Raw genomic sequence first — 23,704 nt, 5'->3', positions numbered from 1 at the left:
GTAAAGTTGTTAAGTGTTGGTAAAACTAAATCCAAAAACAAAATTAAATTGAATAATATATATTATTAGAACGTATAACTGCAGTAGTAGTCGACTGGGCAGGAAGTGAATCTATATTGTTGTGGCAGGATACATTTATTTTAAAAAGAGTGAATGAAAATCTGTAAAACTAAATGATTTACAGAAAAACGAGAGGGACTTAAGTTTTTATGGGAAAGAGAGTATTAACAATTAAAATATTTATATATGTGTATATTTCCATAAGCAATCGATCACAGTACACAGGGAGAAATGTATGTCTAGAAATGTTTTATTTTTACAGCCAGCAGGACACGATTAGTTATGGACCACCAATACATTTCGTATAGAAGAGGAAACTCTTCTGAACCTCAAAGGAAATCTGTTTAGTAGTAGCAGTTTTTTTCTTTTATTTTGTTATTAGTAATAGTGAACCTCAAAATAACAGGACATTTGTAGGGCTGAATAGCCTAGAGGTTAGAGAAGAGGACCAGGAGCTTAGAGGTTCCAGTTTGAGATCCCAATTCAGCCACTGGCCTGCTGACTAAACCACCTTGTGCCTCAGATACAAGTGCCACAAGGTGATAAACTCAGAAGGTGGTTCACTTAGCTGCATTGTTCAAATGGGAAATAGAAAATAAATGTTGGAGACATTGGCACATGGCAGAGCTGGCACTCAACATCAGGACCACCAAGCTCCAAATTATATGGCCTAGGACCTCTGCATCCCTCGGAGAGGAGAAAGGTTGCATGCAAAGGACTCAAGATCACAACTTCCAGGACCATTACATGCTTTGGTAGAATCTAGCACTACAGATACCACTTTTCACCCAAGCTTTCTTTTTTTATTAGCTACAATTACAGTCTCTTAATTATGTCTTTCTATAAGTGTTCATGGGGTCCTGGTTGGGAGGAACATGGTGGCTTGAGGCTGATCAATACAAAACTAGACTGATTTCATGATTAGTGACCCAAGGCACTGAACAGAAGTAGCCTCAGTACATCAAGTGATTAGAAATAGGCCAGTGCCCGTCTAGACTGAAACCCCCCATTTCTTTGTAGTGAGTCCCATCTTGCAGTCCAGGCAGCCTTGAACACATCTGTAATCTAGGCCCTAATACACAGCAGAACAGTTTGCTAAGTACTGTTTACCATCTTGTGGTTTGCAAAGCAATAAGATGGATAAGAAAAGTAAAGTCTAAACCTTTTAACTTGTGTTTAAACATTTTTAACATATACACGATGGGCTAGATTCTCAAAGTCGTTTACTCCACATCGTAAGAAACATACCCAAAATGAGTCACCAACCCAGAAATAAACAACCTAAACATCAGGCATTTTCTTTAAGTTGTCATTTTTTAATCTTTTTAAATTGCCCAAATGACATTTTGGAGTAAATAACTGAGAATCTACTCCTTTAAGTACAGGGCAGTTAAAGCATAATTTCCCAAAATAAAATCTGGTCCATTCCTCTGAGCTGCTTGTGTTGCCTGATGCTGCCATATTTCCCTTTTAAAAAAAAAACAAATTGTATTAAATTAAAAAAGAAAAATTGAAAAAACATGTACATGTGTCAGGCTTAGGTTGTGCAATCTCACCTTACCAGTTTTGGGTGTGTCTTTAAAAGTTTAGTTTCATAGACATTCTGTTTCGAACACAATTTCACATTCTACTGTAAACCTTTTCTATGAAAGCAATGTAAACACACGTGTACAAGAAACAGACTACAGTTAGATCAGGCACCAGCAGCAATCTAGGCACCTCCCTCTTACACATTAGTGCGGTAAGGCTAGACTCAATAAAAAAAGGCAAAAATTTAGTTCCAGCATTGTGCTGCTTTAGTGGTAGGTGATGTGCCCAGTGGCATGATTTCCCCAATAATATTTCTAAAACCTTTTTTTTATTGTTGTTGTTTAATACTTCAGGATGAGTTTTATAAGTGCTTATTGTTTTTAACTTTCCCTTGCAAATAAAATGAGGCATTGCTCAAGATATGCTCAGGCTGAACTTCAGATAAACACTGAATTCTTAATACTGCCTTCCCATTTCACCATCTAGGTAAAACGTTAGTAATTAGGAGTGGAAGTCAAGGCTGTGCTTGCTTTATTGGGACAATAGCGAAAAAGAAGCAAGGCACTGATGAGATCAATCAAAATGGGACAGGCTAGTTCAGCTGAATCATGCTTTATTGTGCTTTACAGAATGAGGATCAATATCTTTTCCAGCTTGAAGAATTTCAATTTTGTCAACTGACAGTTCACAAAATGCCCTTCTTAGAAAATAATTACTAGGCGCTTGTCAAACGTTATGTTCTTTAGCACTGTGCCCAAGGTAAACTGGTAAAAAAGTAATATCTAAGATTTGTGTAGTGTATTTATTTCTGAAGATTAACAAATACTTAAAACATGTTGATAACAAGACATGGAAGCGTAAGTTCAATGCACTTCTATTTTTCTATAGCAATAGTAACATACCAAGTCAAGGGCAGCAGTTTCAGAGATAACAGAATTATATGTAGTTTTGCTACACTGACTCGTCAATTCATTACGTAACAACATGAAGTCTTCTTCCATAGATAAGGCAAAAAAGCCATACTGACACTCATCCGTTCTTATGTTAGAATTACTCCCAACTTTCTTTCTTTAACAAGAACTTTAATACAATAAACAAAAGTTTTTATTTTTATTTTTTAATTTTGACACTGAATAATGCCCCTGCTCAAATACTGATAAACGGTAAGCTTTCCAGTAGCCTGCCATGTCCCATGAGTGATGGCTCCAGGTGGGTGGAGAATTCTCATGTAAGTGATAAAATCCCATCAGGAGAACATCATGGAGAAGTGGATTTTTTCACGTGGCAGAGTGCTGCTATACATGACTGACCCACCCGACCACTGACTGAGACTCCTGGAGCACCGCAGTGTGGTTAGTCTTGTAGTTTGAACAACAGCTTGAAAACCAGGAGACTCTGTATTCCAGTCTGAACTCAGCCACCAAACCTCCTTCCAGACCCGCCCCCAGTAGGTGTTTCATCTTGGTTAAATGTGTATGAACCACTGGGCTTTAAAGCATCTTGTTGATCAAAAAGATCAACAAGATAACAAGGAAGGTAAAGGGAAGTCAAAGGAACTAGCAATGCCTCGGTAAATGAGGGATTGATTTCCTTTGTCATCCATAACTATAAAACACTCAATAGTGGTACATTTAGAAATAGTAAAAGAAACATTTCAACTGAAAGTCTCTCTCAATGTCTTCAATGTTTTAGGGGGTGGAGACCACATCACCAAGTGATATGAGAATGTGAACCACAACCACATCACCAAGGGTACACCCAGGCTAATTCTGCAACAATACAGGGCCATCATTGCCTATCACTTCAGCATCTGCAGCTGTGCCCCTCTCCATATTCATAAGACAACATTCGACCAAATTACAGTGGAATTACTATTTTTTGGTTTGTTTAGATGTACATGTGAACCAAGCCTACTTTTCTGGAACGAACGGCTTCAGGAAAAAACTTTCATTAATCCTCAACACAAAATCTCTGTCCCTTTCCAAGAAGCATAACTGATATCAAGCTTTCTTTTACAGAATATCAGCATCTACATCACCCGGCAGTGGGAATAACATAAAAAATACACAAACGAGTGACTCACAACAATAATGCAACAATAATCCACCCAAAAGAAAATAAAAAATAAAAAAACCTAAACAAAAAGCAAATCCTAAAACATTTACAACATATAACATATTAGTAACAACCTAATACTTTCTTTAAATGTCGAATTACTTTGGAAATCTAGTGACATTAGCCAGGTATTGCCATCACTGCTCTGTGTCCTTCATATACAGAGATTCATGTTGTATATATTTACAGTGCAAAACAATAGTGGCCCACTAATCCCTTCAGTGCTACATGATGCTTTCTTTCACACTATATGAGTTTAAAAGTTAAAGGCAAAGTAAAGGCAACTGATTCATTTTGACTCAACTTGTCTGTTTTTATCATCAATACATAACGTGACTGTTAACTGTGCCAGTGATCGGCGCTAATGTAATAACTGTTACTTTCTCCTCAGTTCAAGCATCCAAACCCCTTGTACAATCAACAGTCATTTAGTAACGCTAACTAAACATCAAAGGTGTCTCAATTACATTTCAAATGAGAGCTGTAAATCCAGTTTTCGTTATTTACTCCAGGAGGGTGCACCTGGAGTAAAGCGGTTATAAGCATGCCTTATGAAATCATCTACATTTTCCTAATATTTAATTTCTTACCTGTGGTTTCTGCTCAGATCTAGGCGTACTAACTATCTAATAATAATAATAATAATAATAATAATAATAATATATATTGTACAGGATTCAGTGCACCATGCTTCACCTATGGGCTTTACTGCACAGTGCCACGCTAATATACCTCCCTTCCCAACAACCAATAATTAAGCAGAAACTGTGATGCTCAAATGGCCCATTGAGCCCTCACTTTGGCTGCCATCCACCACACAACAGTGTTTTGTCTGTTGTGATTCTTTGTGGCTTTGTGAATTAGCTATGAGACAGCACTGTTATCTTGTTGCACTTGTAATACTGTGACGTGATTTTATTAAGACGTTTTTATGATAGGAAGATACTGCTGTAACATGTTGATACCCTTATACAAGTTTGCAATGGTAAATTGAACAAAATAATTTTGCTATGAAAAATCTGTTTAGCACTCATCTCTTGTTTTTTAGTCCCTGTTGGTCTATAAAACTCACTTAATAATCATACATTTTACTTGTCACTTTCTTAATGCTTAGTTAGCCTGGGCTCTTATTCTGACCTTCACAATATGAATATTAAAGTACTCTGTTCAGGAAAACACCAGCTTGTAAGATGATCTGCCCTTTGAAGATACAGTATCTGGGACAACAGACAAAGCCTCTCATCAAGGACATCCGTTGGCCCTATTCCCTAAAATATACACCTTCACGACTTTTTAAAATACTTTTACAGACAGAAATAAACTAAAAAGAATAACATGCAGCTGGCCAGTGGTGGTATTAAGATGCACTGCCATTAAGATACATTGAATAGGCCATACAGTCTTTAATAAACAATGAGCTCATGCTTTTTGAAAAGGCCCCAGCACACCTTCACAGTCCTCCATGTAAAATGGAGGCTCATAAGCCAGAATGTGGGTAGCTCCATCCTGTGGCCAAGAAGTGCTACCCAAGCAGGATTTCTGCAAAACTACTGGAATTCACATTACCTGTATATGGTTGTGTATATAACTTTGCTTCTATTGTATCTTGGAATTCCTCAGTAAACTTTTATACGGGTGTCTAAAGGCCGCTACACACCAGACGCGATGTGACAAAATGAATAGAACCTACCTATACTTTTGATAAGTATCCTTCACACCCCAGGCGACATGACAGGTGACGTGGGGATATCACTGGAGCGATGTGAAATAAATAGGATTGAACCCTCATTTCTGTGATTTCTTTGTGCGACAACTAGGGAATGGAGCAATCACAGAACTGCTTCAATACACGGTGTCTACCAGGGTGAAGCAGTATTCAAAATGACAGAGTAATAAATGATACTTGCTGTGGAAAAATACCCAGAGCTTTATGACAAAGGTCATTGCAATTATTAAGATACAGAGATGAAAGATATGTTGAAATAGTCTTGTCAATAGCAATTTCTAATAGCTTTATATTTGTTTTGGAGTGAAACTGAGCCCATATAAAAATATGTATTTAAAAAAAAATATATATACATAGGCTATCAATCTGTGGCATCGCATCTGTGTCACTCAGGTTTGCATGGTCATGTTCCTGCAAAAGTATCTTGTCACCCCATGAATGATCACATCGCGTCTGGTGTGTAGCGACCTTCAGTGAGTCTGAAATTGTCAGATGGGGCAATCATTTTAATTAAGTCATGAATCACAAGACAAGGAAACAAATTCTACTGTGGAAAAATCCAACGTGGATCAAACTGATACCTATGTTATGTATATATATAATTCAGTACAAATATATCCACGCACTCACTCCGCTAATGTGAGGTATTAGGAGGACCTAACCACACAGGGTTCACGGGTCCCTCAAGTTGGCTCTAGCTACACTGGACAGGCGAAAAAAAATGGACTAGCAACAATTTGGTGAGATTTACAGCTATCCATGATGCCTGATTTCTGCAATAACTAAATACATGCTCCATCATGTGGTAATGGAGAGGCTTGGTCAGCTATAGGACGTTTTGAGTCAGTATCTGTGGGACATGGGATTATTTACTGAGAAGTTACAACAGGCATTCCAGGAAGAGTTGGGAATGGGGCCAGTATTAAGGGATCCTTTTCTTAGACCTGCACACATGGTTCCATGCGTTAGAATCAGTGAGTGTATCATACAGTATGTATTCTTTTTGTCCATATGACTAGCTGTTTTTAAAAAGGAAAGTACATTCTAACTGTGTGGTCGAGCAATGACACCGAAGAAGATCCCAGTGATATCCAGAGCAGCAGTGCCCGCTCCGAGGACACAGAACAGAGGGTTACCATGACGACAAACAAGGCAAGTCACAACACTGTGAGAAGACGATGGCAAGCGGGGGTGTGCTGCTGCAGCACTGGAGTTCTGCTGTTTCCGCGAGGAAGGGTTTAGGTGTTGCGCACGGCCAGTGCTTGTTCCAGCTCCTGTCTGCGCTGTTGAATCTGGAGGAGAATGGAGGGGGGTGGGGGTATAAAGATGCTATAAAACCCATTTTTAAATGTTTTGAAGACTGTGGCACTGAGACAGCTAATGCCCAAGATCAGAGTCCCTCTGGCAACAATGCTGTGGCGCTAATTGAAATGAATGGATTATTGCAGGAAAACAAGCATTGTTGCAGGAGGGAGTGTGATATGGATATACCGTTATGCTCATAAGAGAAGACTACCAGGAGTTTTGGATCAATCAGAGCTATTTGGCCTCTTGTTCATAACTTACATTACAGATCACATATCAGAAATCAACCAATCACAGTTGAGTATTTACCAAAATTCCAGTATATCTTACCCTGTGTACAGAAGTCATCCCATGCATAGAACACCACACCTAATTACAAAGTTCAAAAATCAAAACAAAACACACATACTTGGTACCTTTCTTACAATGTTTATGAACTTGACACTAGCTTCACCAAGGAATATATTAACGAAACTGCAAATAAAAAAGCACTTTTATTTTTTAATAAATACTGTAGTCTCACTCACGACACTACACATATTATTCAGGGACTGTTGATTCTGGTCTATTTCACATCCAGGGAAAGGGGGGATAAAAGATATTTGTTACAAAAATAAACATACTTTTGGTTTTAAGGCTAGTGCAATCATTATGTGTACAATGTCTCTTATTGTAGGAGATATGTCATTTTTGCAGTTTGAGCAGCCAGACCCGCTCAGTTTCGCTTTGCAGTCCTCTCGTCCAAACTGCACGAGACGACATCTCTTACACAAGAAGAGACCCCCTATGCACGACATGTAGTAGTATGGGTGGTGAAAGGGGAAGGGGAGGTGGTTTACCTTACAGTCACAGACAAAAGTACTGGCACCTTACACTTACTGTATGAGTATTCAAAAAAACATGTTAAATACAAGCATTTAGTGAACATTAGCCACTAATTTATCTGACAAACCGAAATACACAATTTCTGGTAGTTTAACAAACAATCTTTATAAAAAAGCAAAAGCATTTAAGCAAAGTATTGGCTCCTTTACATTAGAAGCCTGTACAAATGTAATAGAACTAATTAAAAATAAATAGTAATTGACTGAAAACTACCATTACACAGTAATTAAAGAGAAAGTAAGCAGGGTTCTGAAAAATATAGCTTTATTTGTCCCCACATGTTGCTACAACTGTTTAAATAACCTACCTGTAATATCTCTTTTCATTGTTATCCTGACAACTTTGTACACTTCTAACTTTAAAGTCTGTTTCAAAGCTATTTTTTAAATGGCCACTCTAGTCCTGAGGACCGTTAGCTATAACATTTTATAAGTAACTTGAACTCTGCAACTGTTTAAGAGCTGAGTACCATTAAAAAGGTCTAATTAAGCAAATTAAAATTTCAATTAAGGGTTTTATCCCAAGTGTATTTACGGAAACTACCGATGTAACCCTTCATCCCGCCAGTTTCTCAGTTCTTTGGAGGCTAGTAGAGTACAATGAATTATGTCGACAATTTGTTTCAGAAGCATGTCATGTCTATAGAAGAAAAGTTGGTGGTTAAAGGGCTGGGTGTATACCAGCCTTGTGACATTACAATTACACAAAATGACAAGAAACAAAACAAAAAAAGGCTTTTGTGTGTCATGGTTTGACAGGAAGGATTGGCTGATGGTGAGTGAAGAAAAAAAAACATTGTTTTGTTTTGCATGCATCTTGTTTGGAGGGGATACAGCTTGGACCAAAACCAGAATCCATGACTTAAAACACCTTTCAGAGAAAGTTAAAAAACACGAGTGCAGTGCTTCTCATATCGGGAACTGTGTTAAACTGAAAATGACTGGAAACGTTAATATTGCTACTCAGATTGATGAAGGTTACCATATTTCCATGCAAAGGCATAATGAGCCTGTACAGAAGAATAGGTGTGTTCTTTCCCGGATAATTTACTGCATCAGGTTCTGTGGAAGTCATGAGTTGCCACTGAGAGAAAGGTCTCAGTATCTTCTTTAAAAATTGGGGAGTGTTTCTAGATTTGGTAGAAACATTTTCTCAACTAGACAATCAGTTAGCTGATCACCTTGAAAATGCAACTGTGTCTAAAAATACATCTACTATACAGAACCAACTTCTAGATTGTATGCTGGAAGTGTACAAGACAATGAAAACTGAAGTTTCAAATGCAAGCTTCGTGTCAGTGCAAGCTGACGGAATGACAGATGTGTCATGTACAACTCAACTAGTGATTGTGCTGAGGTATGTCACTGAGCTCTGTAGTTGAGAGGTTTCGTGTTTTTTTGGAAGTTCGGCACTGAAGGATTATCAACTCTTCTGAAACAAGAACCAGAGCCTTACAATTTAAAAACGAAACTTATCGCGCAGACATATGACAGTGTAGCTGTAATGAGTGGTGCACTAAATGGTGTAAAAGTAAGACTCAAAGAAAGTTATCCATATGCACACTTTGTTATGCTCACCAGCTAAATATTATTATGCAACAAGTCTGCTCAGTTGTCAAACCAGTTAGAGTTTTCTTTGCAAATTTTTCAGCCTTTTCAGTGTTTTTCTCAACATCTCCGAAAACAGCTGTTCTTGACGACTTGTGCAAAAGTCGGATTCCAAGTTCTGGGGCAACACGGTGGAACTTTAACAACAGTGCTTGAGAAAATTCAGAACAAGGACAGTTGGGATGATTGACCAGTTCAGCAAATCTTATGGTCTGGCAATGCTTGTGGGAGATAAAGATAAAGATTAAACACTCTCTGGACAAATTCACTAAATCTGTGACAGCATTGAAAGAAAACCTTCCCGCAGAGGAAGCCGAACACCAAAGCGAAACTGAACCACCAAAGAAAATAATTTGATCAAACAATGCTGATGTAGCGAAGGGAGCATGTAACATTATGATTCTGCCGGCAAAAGAATGCTTCGACAAAGTAAATCACTTGATGTCATTTGATCGTATTGATTCAAAACACTTCCATCAATTTAATGTGGATTTTCCCAATGAACATCTGGACATGGCAGTGAAGTGTTACCCAATGCTATGCAAAGAAAAACTTCAAAGTGAACTAACGGTTTTGTACAGCAGTGCTGAATTCGAAAGTGTAAAAAGAGTGTTGACATTGGTTAAAGTGTTGGAGAAGAACAACCTTCAGGGCCATTTCAGAAACCTTTCAACATGGAGATCGCCCTTACTCCCCCAGTAACAAAAGCGGAATCAGAGAGATGTTTAAGTACACTGAAACGTATAAAGCCTTTCCTGCACCATACAATGACCCAAGACAGACTTAACGCACTTGGTGTATTGTCGATCAAAAAGGAGCTTATCTGCAGTATTCCTGACTTTAACCATCAGGTCATAGAATACTTCTTTGTTCCTCTACAAATAAGGCAGGCTTTCATTTAATATGTTTATGGTGTTATTATGTACAACACACCTTTTAACTGAGCAAAATATTAGTAAATTCTGAAAAGAAATGTTGGTTTTAATAGCCCAGCCCCTCCACTGCTTTGGACTGATCTGAAAAAAGATGTAGTCAAGCATTGTGTATCCAATCTGTTTGAGCTGAAGGAAATATGCGAGACAGAATGGGCCCAGGTTTCACCAACAAGATGTAACATACTGGTCATAAACGTCTGAAAGCCATAATAAAAGCAAAGGGAGGACATATACGAAATACTAAAGCAGGGGTGCCAATACTTTTGTCATGAACGAATACTTTAAATGAAATAAGTTGGTTTGTTTTTTGATAAAGATTATTTGTTACATTACTAGAAATTGTGTATTTTGTTTTTTTGTTCTATTAAAAAGCGTTACATTTTACAAAAGTCTTGCCTTTAATCTGTTACCCTGAATTATGGTATTATAAGCATAGGGTGCCAATATTTTTGTCTGTGACTGTATGTGGTGTGTAAGGGGAGAGATGCAGGGGAGAAGGGTCACCTTGCAGTAGAAGTATCGGTTGACTGCCTCCTGAGACCAGGGCTGCTGGTAGAACTCTGCTCTCCTCTCCTCTTCTGGGTTCCCCACTACGTCTGTCATCACCTGTCGTCAATCAGAGAACAGCAGACAGATCAACACAGAGTTAACCCTGTGACACTAACTGTCTCTCTTTCTATACAGGTGAATGTACAGTATAGCTCAATGTGTATGCTGCAGTTTGTCCCCCCTTGTCCCCTGTAATAATAGCTCCTGGCTTGACTGGATGCACATGCTCACCTTGAGGTCCCGGCTCTGGGATTTGAGCCAGTCCTGGATGTACCCTTTGGGGTCCTTGGAGAAACTCAGCATGAAGTCTCTCTGAATCTTCAGCTGGTTGATGGACTCGATTGTCTCGTGAATCTGACAGACATGCATCAGGGGAGGGTAATATTAAAGAGTAGTTTCAAATGACATTGGGTTTCTTTCCTTTTTTTTTAATTTTTTTTTTTATTGCCCCTTATCTTTTTTGGATGTTTGCAAGCAATCATTCTGGGGTTTCTTATTATGATTTCTCAAATACTATGTTAAAAATATACGCACAAGTATTTTAGTAAGTAGCATCATTTTATATTTGTTTTTACTGTCCTCTTATCTTTTATGATGTTTGCTATGATTCTGAGTGGTTCTATTGCAATCACTTCAATATTGTGTTTTTTATACACTGATAAGTCTGGGGTGTTTTGCCTATGAGTTTCAAAGCTGCTCTTTTTTTTTAAAATTCTGTATCAACCTGATACCATCTAGCCGACAAAATATTATATTGCAGTATTATATGTTCACTTACACCTGTAGAAGAGACATTTGAGAGTTTGAAAGGTAGTGTTTGTACAGTATATCACAAGTAATCTAATAAACAATATCAACTCTTCAGATCTATTATCACTATTATCTTGATTACCCTCTTTCAACATATTTTACACGGAATTCATCTCTTGTCTGGATTAACATTCTAAGGTCTTACTCTATATGAAAAATAGAATCTGATGCTAATAAATGATTATTAGTGGGGCCACATCAGGAGTGAAGGTTCCCCAGTTGGTTACCTTGTTGTCCAGTGATGCAATCTCCTGCTGATTGGCTGTGGAGAGCAGGAAGCTGCTCATCTGGCCTTTCAGAGGGTCCTCCACCTCCACATCGATGTCATAGCAAGCCGTCTTTTTCTGGTCGTTCGGGTCCACGCTGCCCGGTTTGTAAAAAATTGTTATTTTCTTATAATTTGCTGTATTTGAGAAAAATAAACTTCTTCCAGGGCCGGGTATGTTGTTATTGAATATTTACCTTAATAGGATGCAGCAAATGTATGAGGCCATAGACTGGGGATGGATGATAAATTGTCAATTATAGATGATCACGATGTTTTAACTCCCATAAATTGCAACTTTCTCCCTAGTAGTTCTTTCTCTCTATCACTCTTCAGTTTTTTAATCGGCTTCCTTTTTGCTTGTTGGCTTTTTAAAATAGACATACCACTGTACTCTCCCACAAAAGGAAGGGGCCTGGATTGAAGTAATTTTATTATGTCCAGTTTACTAACATGACACTTAACTCCCATCCCACCCAGCACCCTCCACAGCATCTTTTTATGGAGAAATTGGTTGTCTACTGGAAGAGAAAGGAACAGAACAACTCACTAGCAGCAATGCTGATTCTTTTTCAGAAACACCATTAAATCAGTAATCATTTTTTAGAACTAAACAAATCAGCTTGTCTCCCTAGAAAGAAGATCTTTTCCCCCCTCCACTCTCTCACCTGATGACATGGTTGATGACGATGGGGTCAGGGGGCAGCAGCAGGTTAGTGAGCCGCTGGGGGATCTCAGAGAACTTCAGCCTCGGGCAATCAAAGATCTATATGGGGGAGAAACAGGAAACACAAGCATACATGTCAAAGACAACATGATTCAAACCTCTCACTGCAGCTCTGTTTCTATTACAGCAGCAGTAACTTTGTGTTTCATTCTAGCAACTCTGGTAAGGAAGTGACCACCTGATAATTCTGATAGTGTTTCTTCAGCATTTCCCTTGATTTTACTGGTTGACAAACATATGGACAAATAAATAAATAAACAAGCAGGTCAGCATATTCCCTCGACCAACAATCACCGCATGTACAAATGTAAGACAGGTGGACAGGTGCACCTGTCTCAGTAACTTGTGCTAAAGAATGTCCTATCAGAATTTCATCAGAATATGTGGTTCTCCAGGTATATGTAAAAGAAAGTGCGGTGTACAACAGACAGCCAGGCTCTATATAGGAGATAGTAACTGCAGTGGTGGAGTTAAGTGGGTGAGGGGGTATACCTGCTGGAAGTACTTGTCACAGTTGATGTACTCCTTCTCGTGGGAGTCCTGCAGCTTGTTGGTTTTGACATACTGCCACAGTGCCTGGATGATAGTGGAGCGTGTCTGGGTGTGGATCCCCAGTAACCGGGCCAGCCTCGGGTCAAGCTTGAACTGGGGGGGCTGGCAATGATACACAGGGACAAAGGAGTTAGGACCGGACCAATGATGCCAGGGTTCATTTCATTACCACTTTTTTCAAAGAGAGACTTGGATATTGAGACTCGCAGAGCTTAGTTTAAGTAGACTAAGAAGAACCACTCTCCATATTTTTTCATAACTTGGTTACAACCAAGCTAAGAGATGACACATCTAAATTAATACAGTATGCATTGAGGAAGAACTATTGTGATTTAATTTTCAAACCAAAGGGATCATTTTGTAAGAAGTAGCATTTAACAAAATACGATTTGATTTGAAATTGATTATTTTTGCAATTGTTTTTAAAAATTGATTAATTTGTATTATAGTTGCCTTATTTTGCATCCATAAAGCAATGCGACAGCAAATGTACATTCATTAAAGAGCCAGCATCACATCCAAGTTATAACAATACCTGTAAGATGCATGGGACTTTGCTGTACTGTTTCCTATGTTCCCAGATCCCTTGAATTCACGTGCAGTACTTTATTAACAACATTATCATTACTGTTGCTTTGGTTAGCGCATGTGTAAACTAGACGTTGTCTTTTATATTTTATTTTGCCAATATTTATCCTTTTTACTCAAACATGATTCTAAGAACGTATCACTATGGAACTTATAGAACACTATGAAGGTTAAACTACGATTTGTAGAATTTATTTTCTGGTTAGAATGCTTAAAGAATGTACAAAAATCCTGTTTCAGTACAGCAAAATAACCTGCAACAAATGCTTTTCAAATGTTTTCCAAGGTATTGGCATTTCTCTGCCTCAGCAGCACCCCCCACCTGGTAGTCTAGCATCAGCAGCAGAGTGCAGCGTACGCTGACATCACCGGGCCGCTTCACCTGGAAGCCATCAGTCTCCTGGGTGGTTGGGGTTCTGTGCCACTGCAGGAAAAAAACACAAACACTAGAACTTATACCCTGCTATTCCCCTGTCGGCCTGTGGGTAGAGCTGTGGCTCAGCCAGGGGCTCAAGCTGGGTTCACTGTGGGACGGCATGTATTTTACGCATGTAAATATACACAATATCAGAATGTAACAACTGCCATGCAGTGTATAGAGTATAACTGTGTAATTCAATATTGGGTATCTGAAGGGTTCATGAATAAAGGAATTATGTGTTGTTGTTTTTTTTTTTAATTAAAATAAAATCTGAATGAGCAGGTCACTATAAACTATGTTTCCACTGCCCAGTGTTGCCGTTCTCAGAAGCATTCTTGTTGAGCACAGTGCTTGAGACCCTATCATGAAAAGTAATGGTTCTGAACATCTGTGTCTGCTTACGATCGATGGCAGCTCATTCATGGTGTTTGTACGGCTGGTAAGAGCATGTGACCTCTTACTTAAAGACCCTTGTCCTTATGGTTACTTTTGGATATGCATGACATTTATGACAGCACTTTAGAAGGGGGCATGACGTTCATTTTGCACGTTTTGTTTTGACTGACTGTATCACTTTTCTTGGCTAGATCAGTGTCTTTACAGAAGTAAGAGACACCTCCACCAAGTGAACAGGTATTATAAGGATCAAGTTTCTTACAGAATACAAAGGCTGATCTTACATATGTCAATGGCAGGCAACAAAAAAACAGAAGAGTAGCTCCTGAATTCAGGTCACCTTAACAATCAGAAAGTAAAAATAAAACCCCAAACAACATGCAAGTAATTTTAATAAGAACTTCTCAAAAATGACTGCAAAAACCACATAAACGGGGACAGTAAAACATCTTTGAAACTGTATTCAAACAGAACCAACAGTAATTTAAAATATATTTCATGAATTTTAAACTTTCTTATATCCATTGAAACAGACTTTTAAAAAAATCTATTAAATAATAAGTCAAAACTTTGTGAATACAGCCAGCTATCTAATCTAATATTCATAATATCAACAGTAGAAAATCCTTTCTATGAAATTAGTTATTGTAACTAGTTAACAGATATAACTATAGTGCGGTACAAACTAAAAAGACATTAATGAGAAATATATATATATAACATTGAACAAATAATGAAAAACAAAATTCGGTCCTTAATAAGCTTTAATGAAGGGCAAATCTTTTTTAAAAATGTTTGGCAGTGGCAGGGGCTCTCAAAGCAGCAGACAATTCATTGAGAGTGCGTGAGGGGCTTGAGAGGCAAAAGTTCTGTGGCCAGAGTTCTTTGGCAGCCGAAAGAAAGTTATATAAATGAGAGTCCCTGCAATCCAATGGGGCTAACATTCACTTTCTCTCAATCATGTTTGAATCAGGGTGCTTGCTGAAGCAATGGGTGAAAAAGAACCAAACCAGAGGATTTCCAAAATCTGAGTAGAATCGCAACTCTTTCCTCCCCTTTTTTTTCAGCTTGTATTACTAGATAATCAAGGGGCCGATTGTGGTGCCTAAATATTTGATGTACATAGTTTTGTGATGCCTTTTAAAACAATAATTCAAGGTCTCCTTAGCAGTCTCAAGTTGTTTGCTCCTCTGTTTTATTACATCACCAGGGATTTGTATTTCTTTAAAAAATACAGGAATTATTTAAAGACTTGATTTAGCACTTTGAAAACATGCCCCAATGAATCCAGTGCTGGTTGCTGTAGTTTTGTTCCTTAATTTACCCTAGAAATCAAGGGTTAAAATGGTTCTATTGCAGGAGGTGTCTCTTTTCTATCCACATTATGGCCATGCCGAATTCAAGATTCAAGAGTATACTTGTGTACGCCAGGTGGTGTGTTTTAATCAGGTTAAAGGAATTCCGTGATCCATTTACTAATAAGTGGTTAGATGCCGATGATGATGATGATAATGATTACTATTCCACTATATATATATATATATATAGATATGGTTTTTTCTGGTTTCTCTAGTATTCAAATGTTTCCTTATTTTAAATGTCCATTAGCTTTAGTCACATAGTCACTGCTCCTGCTGTCCTTTTCATTTTAAACAAGTGCTAACCAGGGTTTTAAAATCTAATTTCTTGCCCGTATCTCGCACAAGCAGTAGGAACACTGCTGTATCAGCACGAGCAGTAGGATCACTGGCAGTGTCATTTGTCTCTGTTCACTATAATATAGTCTTCCTTAATTTAACCTTCTGCACGTTTTACTTTCCAGAAGGAACACCAGTTAGTTTACATATTTATTTTTTATTTTTTATTCTACTAATGTAGTTGTTGGGATAGAACTTACGCATTTAGGCCAGAAAAATAAGAAAAAACCCCAACTAAAAAATACATGTAAAAATCCTTCAATTCGGTTTCTTGCTGTTGTGAGTGGGTCTCTGGCCCAGAGATTGAACCAATCAAGGCACGTGTGACAATGATGGTTATGGAAATCACAATTTAAAACAAACCTTGCCATACTGTTACAAAGAACATCCAACATGACCAGCAGGAAATCAGCAACAGTCCGGTATAAACCGTCAACGCAATCAAGAGTGGGAGAAAGGGAAAGTGTGATTAGGGTCAATCTAGTCTGGTAGTTAAAACATTGTAAGTTTCTATACAGGTTTTCCTGATATTGCTTTAGCTGAAATAGCACAGACAAAGGGGACAAGTGGTTTGCCACTTTGGATCAAGTGCTTTTGTTTTACTGGTAATCCACTGCTGTGCACTAGAAGATGGTGCTGGCGCTTACTAACATAAAGACAGTTTGTCTGATCAAACCTACAATACATATGTCTATTGCATTCAACTAGATCGGAGGTCATAGTGAAAGTGCAGACAAAGAATAAAAAACACAGTATTGGAGTCTTTGCAATAAGAGCCACGCAAAATGATTGCAAAGATCTTAAAAAGGTAAGGGGCGGTCAAACAATAAAGGAAAAACTAAATAAATAGCCATTTATTATTTTGAGTTTATTATCTAAATAATAACAACAGATGAACTATTCGATCTAGCTATTCGAACAATTCCATCATAGCTTGCAAAAATCTTGTCTTTTGATTGGCTGTCCACTACACGCTCAAAAGCAGTGGAGTACAGCTTGACACGAAGTACACCCTCTCGACAAAAACCAAACAACAGCCAACGGATAAACTTTAACAATTTCCTCTTCTTTCAAGTATTTGTCATTTTTGAATGAATAACTTTACCCTTTTTTAATATTAACTTGCTAACTTTGACTGACAGTTGAATGAGGCAATGATAGCGGGTAATGCTGTCTACTAATTCATAGTCTGAAGCTGCACAGTTCAAAGATCCCCACAGGTACAGTACAGTCCTGTGTCTGACCAGAAGCTGAAGGCAGTTAAGTATAGAATCATTTTAATTTCCACATTGGATATAAAAGTACCAAAAACTTAACTTTTGTTACAAAGTAATTGTGGTAATATATTCACACAACACTACCCCTTAGATATTCCATCTAATCTTTTAGTCATGAGTATTTGGGTTCAGGAATAGGCTCTAATGTGATATTAAACTCTAATATGTTTGTAATTCATTCTTGTAAAAAGTGGATCCTTAAAAATCCTATTACAGCAATCTTTTTAGCTAATTATTAGCTGTTACCTGCTTTTTATATACTGAAAATGCCCAGTCAAATATGCATTTTATTTAAGGTACCTATGACCTACAACGCCAATCCTAACTTGTTTTTGAGAAGACATAAAGCAACTTCCCAAATCAAAATTCACATTTGACAAATACCTGTTTTAAAGATATTAAAGAGTAAGTAGCGGGGTTCCAAAAAATATAGTGTTAAACGTCCCCACGTGTTGCTATAACTGTTTAAATAATGTACCTGTAATTTTTCTTTTCATTGTTAACAGCCTGACAACTTTTTACACTTAGAACTTTAAAGTCCGTTTCAAAGCTCTGTTCAAAATGGTCGCTCTAGTGCACTGCTAGTGTAAAGATTACTGCCTACATTGTCAAATGGGTAACACAACAATAACGATCCATGACGTGGTACGCAACAGAAAAGCCAGAGCACTTGTTATTTATTTATTTATTTTTGTATCGCTCTTCCTGGGGACATATAATACTATATTTTTCATAACCCAGCTACTTACTCTTTAAGAGAAGCATGCAAGACCAAAAAAGTATTTATGAGGACAGGCTGCAGTTATGAATTATGAACTAAAACAACTGACCCCTGCTTTCCTTTTAAGTACAGTAAGTCAAAAAATAATTTTGTCAGCATAATCTTTTTTTGTTGACATACAATGTAATGGATTAAAATGGTTTGATCCATTTTTTTTTTTAACACAGGAGCCACCTGTAAAAATCTTTTCTTTTTTAAACTAACTGTACTTCACCTCCACATGCATATAATGAAATGTCAGTGGGGACTGAAGATGCGGACAGCGTCGTGCAGGTACCATATTTGAGAAAGAACAGCTCAGTGCCACACTACGATGCACACAGAGGCCGTTACCAATGGAAACGATGACCAGTATGTTTCTGCTGGATGAGAATCTCCAGATTGATACTTCCAGCTAATCCCTTATAAAAGTGTACCACAGTAAAAGCATAGCAAAGTGTAATAAAGCAGTGAAAGTAGGGTAAAGCATAGATAAGCATTGTAAAGAATAGCGAGGTATGATAAAGCACATTAATAAACACAGCAAACCTGGGTAAAGTATGGTAAATGCAAAATATAACCATGGGAAAAGCATGGGAAAATAGTGTGGTAAACTTTTATAAGCAATATTTACTGTCTTGTTTCAGCTCAAGATTCAGATAAAATGTGCCCACTGGGAGTCACAGAGATCCCTTTCTTACAACAACAACAGTGCTGACTTGTAGAGTGCCTTTTTGAGCAGGTTTCACAAGGCAGTATATACAGCAGCCATCTGACCTCACCGGCCACCCATTCTTACCAGCCATTATAAACCCCAACTTTTCTTTGTTTCAATATAAGTGAATGACAGTGACCGTGAATAAGCAGACGCCTGTTTTAATCAGTGTCTTAAGCAGAAACTGCTAGATAATTCAGGTTTCACTGGGAAAGCACTTTTTAAAACAACCAAATGATCTGCAGTATGTTTCACAAATAAGTCAGCATGAACGTGTCTAGTTTTTGCATCCTGAATGTTCCTGGGTAGGGAGTTCCAGTTTGAAAGTGTGTAACTAAAAATGAAGCAGGACATACTGCATATGTACAGACACAGACACGCAGCAGACAGATGCACTGTGTATACACATGGCAACAAAGGAGAGAAATTCAGGATGAATAAGTGGCCGATATATATTTTCTTGTACTGATGTTTGTCTGATAGTATGTTTATTTATTTCTATAAAAGATTGCACCTCTATCACTTGTGATTGGCTGGTTGAATTAATTTGATTTTAATTTGTATACGCCTTCCTATTGTTGGGGGAACAAGAAGGACTTTCCATAATAGGCAAAACACCCTTCTAGTTTTAAATAGGATTGTGTGTTGGATTTTATATTCTTCTTTGTCTTTTCTTAGTTGATGCTGAGCTGTGCTGTGCAAGGATAGAATATTAGTTTTTTCCTTCTGCCTTAAGCTTAGGTATTATGAGCACTGGTTTCCAGAAGTGTGTAGAAAAAGGCCACCAAACTCATAAACATTCAACAGTGTTGTTAACTGTGCAAGAGCATATTATAATTAGGGTTAAAGACACAGTATATTATCATCTTAACATGTTTCATTCATTCATTTGTAAACTCGGACCATATAATATAAGACATAAAGTGTGAAAATGTAATCTATTTTGCTTTCAGGATCTTTTTTTAATCAAACACACCCATGTTGTGCCAAGCTATAGCCTATGCTTGTGAGTATCTGCATCCAATACACAAGCAATCATTTTGCCTACTAGCATAACAAAATAAAGCAACAGTCTTTTTGGGAGTTTGATATTTCTAAAGCTGCGGTGCAGTGGGTGATTTCAAAATAAATAAATACTAATATACAGATTTCAGTAATTTAGACGGTATATTTAACACCCAGGTTCTGCTAAATACAGTACTTTAGAAACTATCACGCTGCTTAACTGTGTTTTGCTCCCTGAATATACACAGACAATTTAAAGTACTTAAGCTATGGACTCTTACTGTACCATATGTAAATGGTTACTGAAACTTTTTATAACTGGCCGACTACTCTTTGGTGCTATGTGCTAGTTATCTGTGTACCATTGGGTATTAACTTGTATGACATAAATTGCTCCTGAACTAAATAAAAATGCAAGTGATGAGGATTGCTAAGATCTTAACACAGCAAGGTCTATTTTAATGATCGAGAATGCAATAGTAAGTACAGCCACTCTCATTAACATCACTGAATACAACACAGACACCGTGGAGCAACAGAGAGCTAAGAGTTTCTGGGTGGTGGTATTAAGATGTGCAGCTTTTTAGATTATTAAAATAGACTCAAATCCAGTGTAAAATTCATAATAACTACCCACCTGTTAAGAGGCAGACAGACAGACAGACAGACAGACAGACAGACAGACAGACAGACAGACAGACAGACAGACAGACAGACAGTGTCCCAGTTCTCGTCTCACCTCCACCAGGTGGTTGTCAGGCCCGTACAAGTCCTTGTCCAGCTCAATCACCAGGCTCTTGAAGAATGAGGAGAACTTCCTCTTCAGTTTGCTAGGCTGCAGGGTCACAGTCACAAACAAAGCATGGTTAACAGCATATAACACACTGTATGATGGCAGCTGGGCACTATGATTTCCAGCTGAATTCTGCACTTTGTCAATGTGTTGTGTCACTTAGAATTTTCATTTCATAAGAAATTTTGAGCGATCACTGAAAGAGCATCCAAATGCAAGTGCACAATACAAAACTGCTTCATTTTTGCTGTCCCAAATTGTAATTATGAATAATAATACTAAAAATAAACTTCTTTGACACACATTTGGACTAGACCTTTAACTTAATGTCTTTAATGAATATGTGCATTTCTTATCATTGAGTGTTTTAGTTATGGATGAACTACCTAATTTATAATTGTTGGTAATATCCGCCCAGGGTACACTGAGACCAGCCAAGCTCATATTACATGACAACTCATATCACATGATGTCCCTTGCAGAGGTGAAAGGTGAAGGGTGAGTGTTCTAACCCCATTCGCCACCCTCTCAGTGACAGGCACTGAATGTTACTGAACTAACTGACAGTTGGCTAACTTTGGCCGCCAATAGTACTGTGGTTGCAGCAAATGTGACTGAAGGCATTTCATTTGTCACAGAAACAAAAGTTTGTGGTCTACACTGTACACTGTGAAGCACTCATGCCTAAATTGTGAGTGGTGAGTGGATAAATACTTTATCAAAAGAGTTGTGTATTTCAGTTTAGCCCAGGAACAGATCAATTGAAGCCACCAGTGCTAATATGAGTGTTTTGGGGTTTTCAAAGTCTTGTAAGTAAGTGAGCAACAGTAAACAGCAGGGACAGGACTGAAGTTTTATATGTCACTCTGAGCCATATTCAACACTCAATCACAACTTGTTGGAACTTTCAAACAGGTTTTTCTCACTTTCAAAAAAGTGGGACTTATCAAGTACATGCACTGGTGGATTAGATAGACAGATAGATAGATAGATAAACAAACTCACATCATCCAGTAGTTTCCCCTCCACTCGTAGTTCCCAGGAAGCAATGCTGCCATCAGAATCGTCAGCGTCTGGTTTTGCAGGGTTAAAAGTATTGGAGATGTACAGCCTCAGCTTACGCTTTTGCTGAAACATTAAAACAACATTGTAATTATTTAGTCAATCAGATAAAGAGAGATTTTTTAATATATTTTTTTCTACAGTATTTTTGAACTACAAGAATGACGCTCGAGTGACCAGCAGCTTTATTATTATATCAGGGTCGGACAGTGGCTGGGATTATATTTTATTTAATGTCTATAAATGTGCTGGGTGGTTATTCTTATTTCTGGAACATATCGCGGCCGCTGTGCATTTTGCGCTTGACTGATCGGTTTAATTTCACAGACTCTCTATACAGCAAGGATAGTTTACATGTTTTCAGGGTATTGTCAACACCTATCATACAGTAAGAGAAATAAGTTGCCAAAGTAAGGTAAAAATATCCTTCCCCTCCTTTTTCTCCTAACATATTTTTTGCAGACCCCAGGCACTTTTATCCACGCATATGTAAATTACAGGACATCCGAGTTTAATGACAATTAACTTGTTTTGTCAACATGGAAATACACTAGGGAACACATTGTGACGGCTATATCATCATTTATATTAAATGATTTATTTCTGTTTTAAAACGGAACATTTGTCAGCAAAAAATATATTTTTTATATAAATATAAAAAAAGGTCTGACATGCGTAGGATTTGATGAAACTATAACCTTCAGTTTGCAACCGTGTTGTATTAACTGTCAGTGCCACACAATTAGTTGAGACAAGCAGTATTTGAATGATAAAGTCAGCCAGCTGAGAATTCTCTGGACTTTTCATCATCATCATCATCATCATTATTCTGAGATTCTGGTTTCCTGTCAGTGTAACGCTCATTGTGGTCCCTACTGGCGCAAGGAAGTATGGTTCTTCTCGATACTGGGTGATGAGTAATGCTATTTGTGGTCCCCACTGGACAAATAGGAACGTACATTTTTCTGGGAATTAGCTATCTGAAGGATAGCCTATATATTTGGTAAAAGTAAAACACTGAATACATAAATCAATACATAGACATTTATTTTTTTCTTTATCTATCTTGATATTTATTTATTTTTCACTATCATATAAACACTGCCATTTAATACTGCATGAAACAGTTCTTGTTCAATTGTATATTAGTGAAGATTCTTGTACATAAAGGTCATCATGCTTTCATATATTTTTACTTTCAAATCAAAAAATATATTGTAATGACACGGCCAATTGCTTTGTTGCAGGGCTTCTTGGATGTGACTGGTTGATGAGCCTGACAGCGGCGGAAAATGACAGGAGGTTATATAATAAGGGGGTGCATGAGCCTGGGGTTTGGAGACAGTCCAGTGCTGAACTTGAATGAGAAACTGTGGGTGCGACTGAGCGAGCGTGTGAGCTGTGACTGGAGAGAATATGCAGTGAAAGTGCCAAGACTAAAACACAGGCTTATTATTTTGGTGCCGTGAATTCCAGCCCCTGACAGGAATTCTCTGTAGTTTCAAATAAAACAAACATTTTGAGAATTCAACACCGTCTCCCTGAGTCTACTTCCTAAACATGAAAACGTTACAATATACTAAATGAACGGATCAAGCTTATTATGATAGTTTGCAAAATCAGATGAAAGCTTTCAATACAATCGGGATAATACATCATCATTATTTACAAAATCTTGTTTCTCTCATTACTTGTTAAAAACTGTAACTTTACTGCTATACTACTGACAAATGTTGTAAAATGCAAGGACAAACTTTGTGGTGTGAAAGCTAGGGCGTCTGCATTGCAAGCTGCATTGGAAGCATGTCTTGGGTTCGACTCCCACACAGGGTTTATATTGCAAACTTTAAAAAAAATTAAATGTATTTTATTTATGTGTAACACACAAACAAATATGCACGACTGTCAAAGCGGTGGGGGTCAA

At 37.7% G+C, this 23,704-nt stretch overlaps 1 protein-coding gene across 3 annotated transcripts in view; it reads right to left on the bottom strand.

The window, feature by feature from the left end:
- Positions 1-294: 294 nt before the first annotated feature.
- The window catches only part of LOC117399940 (SWI/SNF-related matrix-associated actin-dependent regulator of chromatin subfamily D member 3-like), an 80,964-nt gene continuing 57,554 nt past the window's right edge, over positions 295-23,704 (bottom strand). For all 3 annotated transcript variants that reach the window (XM_059022997.1, XM_033999399.3, XM_033999401.3), the window contains 9 exons: positions 21,724-21,846; positions 20,665-20,760; positions 13,977-14,078; positions 13,007-13,168; positions 12,456-12,553; positions 11,750-11,885; positions 10,944-11,066; positions 10,668-10,769; positions 295-6,723 (listed from right to left, as the gene is read on the bottom strand). In XM_059022997.1, coding sequence (XP_058878980.1) covers positions 6,670-6,723; positions 10,668-10,769; positions 10,944-11,066; positions 11,750-11,885; positions 12,456-12,553; positions 13,007-13,168; positions 13,977-14,078; positions 20,665-20,760; positions 21,724-21,846 — 996 coding nt within the window. In that variant the 3' untranslated portion in view covers positions 295-6,669. The remainder of the gene's footprint in view (positions 6,724-10,667; positions 10,770-10,943; positions 11,067-11,749; positions 11,886-12,455; positions 12,554-13,006; positions 13,169-13,976; positions 14,079-20,664; positions 20,761-21,723; positions 21,847-23,704) is intronic.

The sequence above is a fragment of the Acipenser ruthenus genome, chromosome 4 (genome assembly GCF_902713425.1).
Source record: "Acipenser ruthenus chromosome 4, fAciRut3.2 maternal haplotype, whole genome shotgun sequence".
NCBI classification, from domain to species: Eukaryota; Metazoa; Chordata; class Actinopteri; order Acipenseriformes; family Acipenseridae; genus Acipenser; species Acipenser ruthenus.
Note: the sequence above shows the minus strand (reverse complement) of the source record. Positions and strands in the feature narration are given on the sequence as shown.